A 12,703-nucleotide genomic window follows, 5' to 3' on the forward strand; every position below is an offset into this window, starting at 1 on the left:
TTGATTGTGATGACCTGATTGCTTATAGAATCCAGCTGGATTCCAATTCCATTGTTGAATACAATACTGGTGCACTTTTAGAGAGACTATGAGAAAGTTAACCTGTTGTGGCTGGAACGAACAACCTAAACCACTAGACGACCTCTTCCTTTTACTACATACTTGTTGAATCTATTGAAGAGGGACTGGCACTTGCGGATGACACGGGCAGACCGCGACTCCTCCTCCTGGGCGCGAGACAGCGTGATGCCATCATCCATGTGGCCCTCCACCAGCATCACAGCCTGCAAACCAGAGAGAATTGTATGTTGGGGCTTTCAAACAATTTTTGTATTAAATAAACCTCCATAAGTTAATTATATAATTAAACTAACAACAAACTGTACCATCATTCATGTGGCCCTCAACCAGAACCATTGCTAAAATAATGCACACAGATGTAACACAGTGTGGTTATATGCAGTTAAGAGAATATTTATTGAATGTAAGTCCACAAGCACTTAAGTAGCATACTTTTTATCTGGATAAAACCATACACACATTTTTTGGTTTGATTGAGTACATGAGTAACACTCTTCTCTTTTTATAACATTATAAACTTCATCAATATTTTTCTTTTGAACAAAATTCCTGTACACTAGGTCACAGCTCGCTCTGAGCTTGTTGTTACTTGATTAAAGGGACTATACACAAGATTGGCACCAAAAAAAGATTTTTCTGTAACAAATCTCAGGACAATTATTTAATAAAAAAATTAACTCTTTGATATCATAATAAAAAAAAATGAGTCGGAGACCGGGTTGAAACCGGTGTCGCCAAAATTGCAGTCCAGTGTTGTATCCACTGTTCTACGAAGGCTTACCCTAAACAGTTGGAATATTTAATCTATATACCTAACTTGGTTATATCACGTGATAACATCGACTAGCCAATCATGCATAACAATGGAAAAAAAAATACGAAAATTGATTAATTGTAGACTATGTGGTACTTCAGTTAGTTTGTTTCAATTCATTGTGCACATTGATACCAAGATTATGTCAGTTTTAGACACTTTTCTTTTCTTTTCGCTATTTCATCATATGGTGTATAGCGCCTATAACACAAGTCTATACTACATATTGGATATATTCATTACCTCCTATTTCAATTTTTACCCACCTTTTTCTCCTCAACACGGCCGACGCCCCTTTTCTTTGTCTCGAATGTCTGGTAAGAAAGCCACAGACCAGTGGAACAGTGCTGGAAGAACGCCACAGAGTCGCCATACTTGAGGTCTGACTTTCCCATACCCTCGTCTTCATGTCCCTCTGACTGCTTTTTATCATCCTGTAACAAGAAATATTCCCTTTGTTGAAGTGTTGATAAAATCATAACATGGTGAGATAAAATGAAAATACCTTGAGTATAGATTTATATGATATTCTTTCTATTTTGACCAATGCTTTGATAATGTTTTCCCTGCCTGTCATTGACAGAACATTCGTGGTATTAGGATTGTAAATCTAGCAACAACATTAAATATTGCTTTAATATTACTTTTTTTGGCATTTCAACATCTGGGAATTTAGAAAGAAATAGTGTTAACATAATGTTGTCCCTGCCTGTCATTGACAGAACATTCATTGTTTGTATGTCAGGATGGTAAGTAGCACTTCCTTTAATATTGCTTTAATATAACTTTTAGCATTTCCACACTTGGGAATTTAGAAAGAAATAGTGTGGGAATTTAGAAAAAAATAGTGTTAACATAAGCATTGCTGCAAAACTGTGATACAAACAAGAGTGCTATGAAGCTACCGCCAACACTCATCAGTTGTTGTTTTACGATTCAAACAAGGGTTATAACTCAACAATTATTAAAGCCAAAGTCATGGGCCTTGCTTACATATGGTTATTGTCACTGGCATCAAGTTTCATTTGAATATCTTTTTGAAAGATTTTTTATTTATGGCAAAGTTTCATGCAAGTCGCCGATTAAAATACCGCTTCTTCTAGTCATTCTCAAAGATCACCCTTTACTAATTGAGTAAGAGATTTCATTTTGCTAATAATGCATGTAAATCATGCATATAATTTTAATGTACATGGATGAGACAATCTTTGTAAAAGACAAATTATTCAGTTCAAGTTAAATTTATATTATTATGAAAGTTAAATGTTATTTCCTCTTTTTGCAAGGGTTTGAATTGTTATCTGTGAACCTACATTGTAAATAGAACAATTTTCATTCAAACTGCAGTTATATTAGTGTGTTAGACCTACATTTCCCTGGAAGATGAGCCAAAAACCCTCAATTTTTCACCAGGGTTGTCAAACTGCTGGCAAAGGAAAGTCCTCCAGATTGCAAGACAATGCTTCCCCAAGGAACTGTTCAATGCCAATATTATTCCGACATGCATAAATAAAACAGTCTCACATATGGAATAACTACGCTCAAACTGCCACAAATCTGATGGAAAAGTACAGAGCTGAACAAATTCAAGGTTTCCAAGAAATAGCAAAACAAATACACCGAGGAGACCTTGAATGCAGATATTTTACATTATTTCCAGCTAGTGTTTCTCTCAGTGGACTCTCAAATAGATGAGGTTTCTTTGGTAGTATTAAAACCAGATTATAGGAGTTTTTTGTTAACAATTTACAGAAGATAACAAATTTATTCTCTGCGGGCGGATGGAATTACACAATTTCTCTGATATTATATAGAGCCATGAACCTAAATAAATGACAATAATTTTCTTTTAAACAAGTTCAAACACATCAATTACAATTTCAAAGCAGCTATTTTCAAGTATAAATCAGATCAAGCCATACTTTGTCCTAAAAAAATTGTCTGCGAAATGACATCGGTAATCAAATGCACTTCTGGCGCTCAGTATGTTCTGTTATTGGCATATATCCATATTTTGAGACTTATTTCAAATATCTTTTACGCAATTTTGGAGAAAATTAAGAAATTTTCCCAGATAGACCAAACTTTATGACTGACAGGCAGGCAAATTAACCGATAAACACATGGACCAACTTGCAAAGCCTACATTTAAAACCTATCTCTTACCCAAGGATCTAGTTTTCCAAAACTGATTATTCAAATGCCTTCCAATTGCTTTCGTTTTTCCCTGGAGAGCACTTCATTTGTCAATTGGATGAAAGATATCGGACTTTTAACGTATCTGTTTATTAAATTGGAATACAGTTCAAAACAGAGCAACCATATTAGGTCAGTAATATTTTGACTAATTAGTTATTGCCATAATGTAATTTGCCTTAATGGTCCAACTATGCATGAATTATGTTAACTTAACAATCAATACCCAAATCACCATTGGCAGCTAAAATTTATATTTGAAAATTGATTATATTTTCAAGACAAAGCATACATGACATATGGCTGGAGGAAACAAAAGTTAGAAAGAAATTTTTGTTTAAATAAACTGCTTGATAGTGGAACACAGAAAAAAAATGCTCACACCAGAGGGATCAAGGTCATATGAACCCCTACCCCCCCCCCCATCCCCCCAAACCCTTCCTCAAGTAATGGGCATAAAATCCCCTGGTTTTCTGAGCAAAATCCCCTGGGAAACCTTCCAAAATGTATGGAGGTATGAGACATTGACTAGTTTAAAAATGCCCTGGGCTAATTTCAAGATCCTTTGATTTTCTAAACAAAATCCCCTGAAGAGGAAAATATGGCTTGCAAAACAGAGGCTTTTACTTTCTTAGCCTCAGCCCATAAATCATTTTACTTTACTTTTTAAATGATTACGAAGTTTTAGGTTGAAGCCGATATGTGCAAAACTTCAAAGTCCTTACTTTAGTTTGCCTAAGATAGAAGGATGCTGTATCTTCGTCAGCCTTCCCACGGTGCACGGTTACCACATTGTGATCATGGGTGATTCCAAGGTAACGGCCAGAGGTCACATGGCGAATACGCACTTGTTGACCCCAGCCCATGAACCCACCAGCCCATCTGGTAAATAATACATGGTGTTGTTTAATGTTCTATATTTTACAAAATGATTATTCAACAAGTTATTTACAGTACAACATAAGACATATGTAGCTCCGAGACACAGTGCTGCTCAAGAGGTTGGTCTTATAACTTTATATGTGGCAGTGCCAGTGACCATATTGTAAGAACATTCTAATACAATTTAATTTCATTAATGTAATTTGTAAACCGTAAACTATACCATTTAAGTTCAAAACAAACTCTAAATCATTATGTCCATACTTGGTTTTGTTAAACTCCAGTCTCCACAGTGATCTTGCGTGACTGCACACTGCTCCAGTCTCGTACATCACGCAGCTTCAAATACAAACACAATTTTTTTTTAGTTTGAATTAACAAAAAAAAAATGCAAGTAAGTTAGACAAATATATGTAATAACCTGCACCCCATTTCGATATAATTTCTTAATTGTACCATACAAAATATCATATCTGTATGGACAACCCAGATAGCAGCAAGTTGGTTGTATATTTCCTCTGATTTTTATTCAATGTTAGAGTTCAATTCACACATATATAAAATAACGAAAATACGACACTAACATAATTTAACTTAACTGACTGAGATTATTATTGGAACAAGTACCAGACCTTATAGACATAACTCGGAGTACAACATCAGTTGCAGAAGTAAGAAAATGATGCAAGTATGTTGGACAAATATATGAAATAACCTGGGCCCCGTTGGGTCAGGGCTAAATGGGCAAGGCCGTTGATTTAAGGGCGAATCATCAAAACTTATCTAGCTTCACACCTGATAAGTTTGAAATATCTTGAAATATTAATAATAAACTATAACTGAGTGCGTAAATAAATCAATACTGAAGTACGATATCTCACTTGAATTCGTTGTCACTGCCAGCCTCCGGAATGGTGAGACATTCATCCATGTGTCCATGGAACAGCCGCAACACATCACCGCCAAACACAAAACCTTGAAAAATAAAAGTTAAAGTAATGAGCAGAGAAGTACTATTTAAGTTTTTTTTCATTTCTTAATACACAATTCTGTTATGGTGAACAAATTTGCACTGCTGTCAAGTTAATAGAGCAGTGAAAAAACATTGCTCTTCTTATCATAAAATCAACCCATTTACATCACTTGTAAGGAGTATTTCAGTCAAAAATGAACTGTCCACCGATCTTTGGTTAGAGACCCACCAAGGCACATTCTTATGGTCTCTAAAATCATCACTAGATTTGGTTTTGAATCACTAAACAGACACAAATGTGTTATTTAAATTAGCTTATAGCTGCCTTTTTAATCAAGCTCAATAAATGAGTACTATAAACTAATTAATGTAGTTATGATATGATATTCTAGCAGGTGCCAGTCTGCCATACCCATTGATTTGACACGGATGGCTCCGGAGCTCATGGGTACAACCGTCCATAGTGTCTGCTGGAAGGACGCAATCACGTCTGAGTTGCTGCCAATGTGCTGAAATATACCACCACAACATCATTGATAACAATATACTGCATGACATCTTATTCCATCAGCATTACGCAAATAAAAGACACCAGCCTTGTAGTTTTCTTTAATCAGCATTTTTTTAGTATGAGAGTTCACTGATTGACATGTGAAAGCTTTATGTCTGATAGAGTGACAAAATACGCATTATTGCAAAGTATGCTCGTGCCCTTTCCACCAACCCTGACCTTCTCACTCAATGACCTCTGCTTGCTATGACACCAATTGACCTTCTCATTCTCCAACCTCTGATTGCTATGACCAACCCGCAACCACCCTGACCAACTACAAGCACTGCCCACTTACCAGGTACCTCTCGGAGGATACGCTGACCAGGATAAGGTCATCACCAACCCTGACCTTCTCACCATCTGACCTTTGTTTGCTTGCCGGGTGAATGGTCCACCAACATGCTTCTCCTGTAACAATGTATATAATACAATAATAGTCTGTATGTTAAGTTTTGTTGACCTCTGAGAGTTATATTGACCTATAACAAAGTCCCAGCTAATAAGATTTGTGACAGCATACAAGATAAGATTTATATTATTTATAGATATGCTTCACAAACATATATTTTATGATTTAAATAAAGAGCATGCAACAGGTTTCGCAAGAAAATTGTACTTTAGTTTCTTTGCAATTTCTTTGACTAATAACATCAATGACAGCACTATTATAATAAAGGTTGTCCATACATATATACATAACAGCTCTTTTTCTTGTGACAAGGAGGTAAACAGTCAGGGGTGTATCTGAAGCATTTTGAAGTTTATGCTTGTATACTGAGTGAGCTGTTGACATGTGAAGGTCTTTCATTAGACCTCAATATGTTGTAAGAGATGGGAGTGGGGGCAATTAATTTGTTGAAGAATACTGTAATGTTAAGAACTGTTTTCAAGCATTCTAAAGGTCAACATTCAGTAAAATTATCACAACCTTTAACAAGTAAAATGTTTCATGTATACCACTTAGCCCTGATTTTAAGCTTTTGCCATTTCTGGGGCACCAAAATGGATTTGTATGTCTGGGCACACAGGAGTGCACCTAGTCATATATGAATATACCCCTGACATTTACATACCTTGTGCTGCTTCATGGGGCACCAAGATGGATTTGTATGTCTGGGCACACAGGAGTGCACCTAGTCATATATGAATATACCCCTGACATTTACATACCTTGTGCTGCTTCATGGGGCACCAAGATGGATTTGTATGTCTGGGCACACAGGAGTACACCTAGTCATATATGTATATACCCCTGACATTTACATACCTTGTGCTGCTTCATGGGGCACCAAGATGGAATTGTATGTCTGGGCACACAGGAGTGCACCTAGTCATATATGAATATACCCCTGACATTTACATACCTTGTGCTGCTTCATGGGGCACCAAGATGGAATTGTATGTCTGGGCACATAGGAGTACACCTAGTCATATATGAATATACCCCTGACATTTACATACCTTGTGCTGCTTCGTTAAGACCAACATCAAAGGCCAGTTTGTCGTTGGAAGAGCTTGTGGACAGACAGGAAAGGTACTGAAACAGACATTCAACAGTTATTTACAAGAATATGTCTTTATTTATACTGTTCTTAAATTACTTGGTACCGTAATTACAGTTGGTTAACCTTTACATTTAACATCTTTGTTATGGAAAATTAATGCTAAATTACAAATAAATCCAAATTACTATATATAAAACTCCTATATCATGCCTACCATGTTGCTATGAAGGTGTCTGAGAAGAACGGCATGTCCATAAAGTAATGTTCTGTGGCCTGACTGAGCTGCCTGAAAACAACATAGAGGTCAACATGATTTCAAGGTCATTGTAAGGCTATCAAGGTCATAATGATTTCAAGGTTACCAAGGTCAAAATGATTTTAAGGTCATTTCAAAGCTATTAAGGTCAAAATTATTTCAAGGTCACTTCAAGGTTACAGACACAAGCTAGATGTCAAAATGACTTGAAGGTCAAAACAAGACCAAAACATCATTATCATATCATGATGTTTTTTGCTTCTTTTTTTATTTAGCTCTGATTACTAAGTGGAATATTTGTTCTGACTTTAACTAAGAACACATATTTGGTTTGTAATTCATGTAGTTATTAAAATAACACTATATAATTTTGGTAAAACAAAGAAAGTAAACAGTTTTAACAAAAGACATTGAAGCAAACGTCATATGTACTAGTAAAATATTATTCAACTTCAATATATATTCTGGTTCCTAATCAGCATAGCTGTATGATATTACCATAAATCAGAAAAGTTATAACTTATTTACATGTATGAACTTGTTAATAATAAAGATGTTGAATGATATGACAAACAGCTTTCAAATGATGAAAATGTTAGATATTCAGCCAGAAACGGCTGATTTACACAAATTTTACAGGCACCATTATGAAATTACCATATTTTTTAACACAATAGTCATGCTCTTCATTTGCATGACTTGCCAATAATTCACTTATTATACAGTAACATCTTTACATAAAATGTCTAAAGAATAACTCATGTTATTTGAAACAAATATAAAAAAAAAAACAGAAATTAGTTATTCATAGAAGTCTGAAGTGTGTTATTTAGAGACAATTGCCTGGCTTCAATTTCTCCAAATATTACATTTAAGTATCTATAATAATTCATTAAGCCAAATTACTTAACTTAAATTTGCTTTTACAAAACAAAAAATAGTTCATCTTGATTTTCTTATAAGAAATTTCTTTAAAAGTCTCAAAACTCTGCACAACATATAGCATGTTTATATTTGAAAACAAAAGTTATTGTTATGTGGAACACGAATCTGTCTGAGAAATATGGACCTGTACATTATTCAGGCTAATTCAATATGTCAACAGAAAAGAGGACATAAATCTTGCACTATCCCTGACATGAAAATCAGATTATTTTGTGATGAAATACATCTATACAAGTATGAATGACTAAAAGCTATGCGCTGTTATTGGAATTTACAAGTCTGTGATATTGAACACTTAATCAATATAAATCACAGATTATGACAATAAGAAGCACTACTGATTAATGTCATTACTTCATAGCCTGTGGTGAATGACTGGCACTGTTGGATAATACAGTTCACTTATCCACCCATATTCATTAATGTCTTGAACCTGAGTCTGACACTCAAGATTCATAACAGCTTATTTTATCTGTTTGTAAAGTTGGTCTTATATGTGTTTATTATATGTGTTATAATGATAATTATTTATAAATTACTCGATCTGTTACAAATTACCTATTCTACAATCAGGCAAACATCTTAATATAAGTTTTGAACAGTTATATCACAGATATTTTGAAACATTAAAGAAATGTTTTTTTCTAAGCCTCAGTCTTATATTCAGACTCCAGATGTTCGTGTCTAGGGTCCCAGGACTTATGAAGAAGAAGATGACAATAGCTTATGTTTTCATTACTAATCAATAACGATAATTAACAATCCAAGATTTGCTACCAATATTACAGAAACACATGGTATATATAACCATCTCTGGTATACAGTCTTCAGGTACAAAAACCTCGGAGTGTGTACGTCATGCCAAACCCAGGAAAGATAATTGCCAAAATCAAACGGCAAATCTACCTGGCATTTTCTTAGATTTTCCGAGAGGAATTCATGGTAATAATCATGTTCATGGATTGTTTAGACAAAGGAATCACTACATTAAGATTTATCTCAGCCTTAGCCCTTCTTTGAGTTTTTTTCATGATGAAGAAAATCTAAACTGTAACATAAACTGAGATAAAACACTTCTTATTCAATAACTTTTGAAACAATTTAAAGACAAGCAGTGATGTAAATATTTAGTCAATTTTCTTGTTATGCTGTCAGAATATTTTATTAAAAGCTACATGTAGCCTGGTTAACAACTTTCAACTCTGAAGCATACATGTATAATTATGTTTTTCAATCGTTTCAAAATATCTATGTCAAGATTTGAAAAAAGTGCATTTTTTAATGACAAACAATTAAAAAATGTAAGTGGACATAACATTTTTACTACTTGACAAAATAATGCTTATTTCTAACGCTGATTCAAACCTATATACTTATAATTCGTATATTAATATATCATGTTACCTTATTTATCAAAAATTGCAGAACCAGCTGGGTGAATACAATTACATTTTACATGGCTATAGATAGGACAGTTGTTAAATTACTGATCTAATATATATTAAATAAGATCAGGGGCTTAATTCATAGAGCATTTAAGATCTTATACATGAAGATATTCAGATTCATTGAAAATCACATTTTTTTTCAAACTTTAAGATAGTTAAAATAAACAGTTTCCAGTTCATTTGTACAGTATGACTTTTAAATACAGACAGGACAGTTGTTAAAACACTTATTCAAAAATAATACTGATCCAAATACAATGTGAACATTTCCTAACTGTACCATCTTGGTGAAGTGCAGTGATGTTTCCATGCTTTCAATTTCATTGGTCCCCAAATTTGGTCCTTCATCTTCTGACTTTGTTTCCAAGGTTACAGTTTATTTGCATATAATTATAAAACAATATGCTAACAAAAACTCTTTCATCCGAAAAAATACATGTACATTTAAGCATGCTACACAATTTTTTTCTATTTATTTAACATGTGTTAATCAAAAGGGTGGTCAAGAAAAGAAATACAAGAAGTCAAAAAGCAGTGTCAACATTTTACTGCTTAAAGACCACATCAAATCTTTCAAAATCTGCACTTTCTTTTATGAATGCAGTGAAATGTATAAAAAAAATATACCATTTATTTATAATATACGAAGATTATAGATTTAAACCAATCAAGGCTCTGAATTGTCTGTCATTACATCTATATTACTTTATTCATTGCTTAGAGCAGTAATCAAAATAAAGCCCTCCCTCATAATGGTAAAATGTTAAAGGGCTTGCTTAATATTTTACAAAGGGAAACCTTGGAACCAAGCTATTTATTTTAAAATTTCTGGTTTGTTAATCCAAAGGTATATTTGTTGATGACTGTCGGAGTAGCTTACTGTTGAATCCTGGGAGGAAGAGGTGACCATTTCCTGTAAGGCTCTGACCGAAAGTGCTTGCTCAAGAACAAACACACACACCGATATGTCCGGAGGAATGTCCTGAAACAAATTAAATTGAAAATACATATTGTTATTCATGTTTATAATGGGCTATGCTAGACTTTTCAACTCAAGGAATTTATATATAGTTACATATAGACAAGTCCATTATTTCTGAAGAAAATTACAATATAGGCTAGGACAATGTCTAACAAATGTCAGTCCATATTTCTTAAAAATATAAATTATATAGCACTACCGGGCCAGAACAAATGTGTGTCCATATTGCTCAAATTATCTTTATAGAGATAGGCAAGAATTAGATTCCAAATAGCGACATGTCAAGCTCATTAAAAAAGCCTTTGACACAGACATAATGTGAACCTTCATGGCAAGTTGTTTTTTTAATCCTAAAATGCATGGTCAATATACAGAATGGACAAAGTTCAGCACGGACAGAAAGAATTGGACACACATATGCTCCCACATACACGGAGCTGCCATTGTGACGACTATGTCTTGCTTACTGGAAGTGGGCTTGACAAAAAATAGGTCCTACAAATGCAAAGATTTGGCAAGAAAAATATAAGTCTGGGACAAATAATCACATTCAGACAGATGGTGGTTGGATTTTGTAGGCTGCTTTATATTCACTACTTATTGAATGAGATGGGCTATTAATTTCTTCCTTACTTTGTGGTGGCTACTATACATCTTCACACTTATGTTTTACACTTATTCTAGCAACTTAATGGAGTTCCTCTATGACCAGCCTGCTGGCTGATAAGCCATGTATCTCTCTCTCTGTGACTCCTACAGAGGCATGAAGCCAATAAAATCTATAGATCAACCTTCAACTTCCCTTCTGCAAAGGTAAGTCTCACTTAATCATTCAATTATCTCAAGTTTGACGTAATTATTCATCATACCAAGCACAAGAATCACACCAACCAACCCATACATTATGAGTAAAAAACAATGGCAGCCTTTCCTACATCACTCAAACAACAGTTATGGAGCATGTGTCTGTTTTGTGTCATGAATATTTCATGGAGATCTTTTTTTTTAAACTTGGAGCTTTACCAGTAGAAGCTTTTGCTAAGGTTTCACAAGAAATCATTAATGACAAAACCTTTTTATGAATCTGTCACATGATATAAAACAAGCAAAAGTAGTCCCAAAAGGTTAGTTGAATTGAAATGCAGATCCAATTTGCACGGATAAAGCAGTATGGAGTTATTTCATTTCAAAGTAGTATTTCTCTAATACTTGGAGGATTTCCCGGAAATGACAAGATTATCTCTCTCAGGAACTGATGCACAAAATCTATTGATCTGATCTGCTTTCCTTGCAATTTCACAGCTCTGAAGTCTGCCAAATGCACTGGTTAAATGGTTCAAATGTGAAATTAATAAAAAAATTAATTAAAAAGCACCATGTATCTCATTAACGAATGAAATATACTCTCGGCCATATAATTGCCAATAGAATTTATCCAAATTTCAATATAAATATATACTTATGAATTGCAGCAAATTTAGTGAGTTATTTAGTTATTTTATTTTATTAGTTCACTAGTGTCAATTATGAGTATACCCTATCTCAATGCTAGCTTTTTTAACTACGAATTGTAGTAAAACTGGCACTGACATAAGAAACAAATTACATTTCTTCTTAATTAAGGTAAATGAGGTAATGAGGTAACATTAACTACACCAACGGCTACCTGAGTTATCGAGATTATACATAACAAGCATAGAGCACAAGTCATGTATAATTTCAGCGATAAGGGTTTGGTGTTGTAACTGTTTTATATAATGTCAAGCTGATCACTGTGCAATAAATATTGAAATATTGTTGTATTTTATCTGCATGCTACTTATAAAACAGTACCTTGCTCCATCTACTGGTTTCTGCCCTGATATATATTGCAGGTTAATGCACAAACGAACATTAAGAAAACACTTAACCATATCGTACAATTATCAGTTATAATATTAATCATTGGAGTATTCTGTGACCAGTAGAATGCCAACGATTGTCTTATTATTGTCTTATATGGCCCTTGATCCAGCATTCATAGAACAATAATGCAAATTGTAGAACAAAGTCTTTCCCAGCCTGCCAA

The 12,703-nt window shown here is 34.1% G+C and overlaps 1 protein-coding gene across 9 annotated transcripts in view; it reads right to left on the minus strand.

Annotated features, from left to right (window-relative positions):
* The window catches only part of LOC128208856 (ryanodine receptor-like), a 116,479-nt gene that overhangs the window by 85,926 nt on the left and 17,850 nt on the right, over nucleotides 1-12,703 (minus strand). For all 9 annotated transcript variants that reach the window (XM_052912504.1, XM_052912509.1, XM_052912506.1 and 6 more), the window contains 10 exons: nucleotides 10,534-10,635; nucleotides 7,219-7,290; nucleotides 6,961-7,036; nucleotides 5,795-5,907; nucleotides 5,359-5,455; nucleotides 4,855-4,948; nucleotides 4,238-4,312; nucleotides 3,817-3,973; nucleotides 1,162-1,329; nucleotides 163-284 (listed from right to left, as the gene is read on the minus strand). In XM_052912504.1, coding sequence (XP_052768464.1) covers nucleotides 163-284; nucleotides 1,162-1,329; nucleotides 3,817-3,973; nucleotides 4,238-4,312; nucleotides 4,855-4,948; nucleotides 5,359-5,455; nucleotides 5,795-5,907; nucleotides 6,961-7,036; nucleotides 7,219-7,290; nucleotides 10,534-10,635 — 1,076 coding nt within the window. The remainder of the gene's footprint in view (nucleotides 1-162; nucleotides 285-1,161; nucleotides 1,330-3,816; nucleotides 3,974-4,237; nucleotides 4,313-4,854; nucleotides 4,949-5,358; nucleotides 5,456-5,794; nucleotides 5,908-6,960; nucleotides 7,037-7,218; nucleotides 7,291-10,533; nucleotides 10,636-12,703) is intronic.

This window comes from Mya arenaria, chromosome 11 (genome assembly GCF_026914265.1).
Source record: "Mya arenaria isolate MELC-2E11 chromosome 11, ASM2691426v1".
Taxonomy (NCBI): Eukaryota; Metazoa; Mollusca; class Bivalvia; order Myida; family Myidae; genus Mya; species Mya arenaria.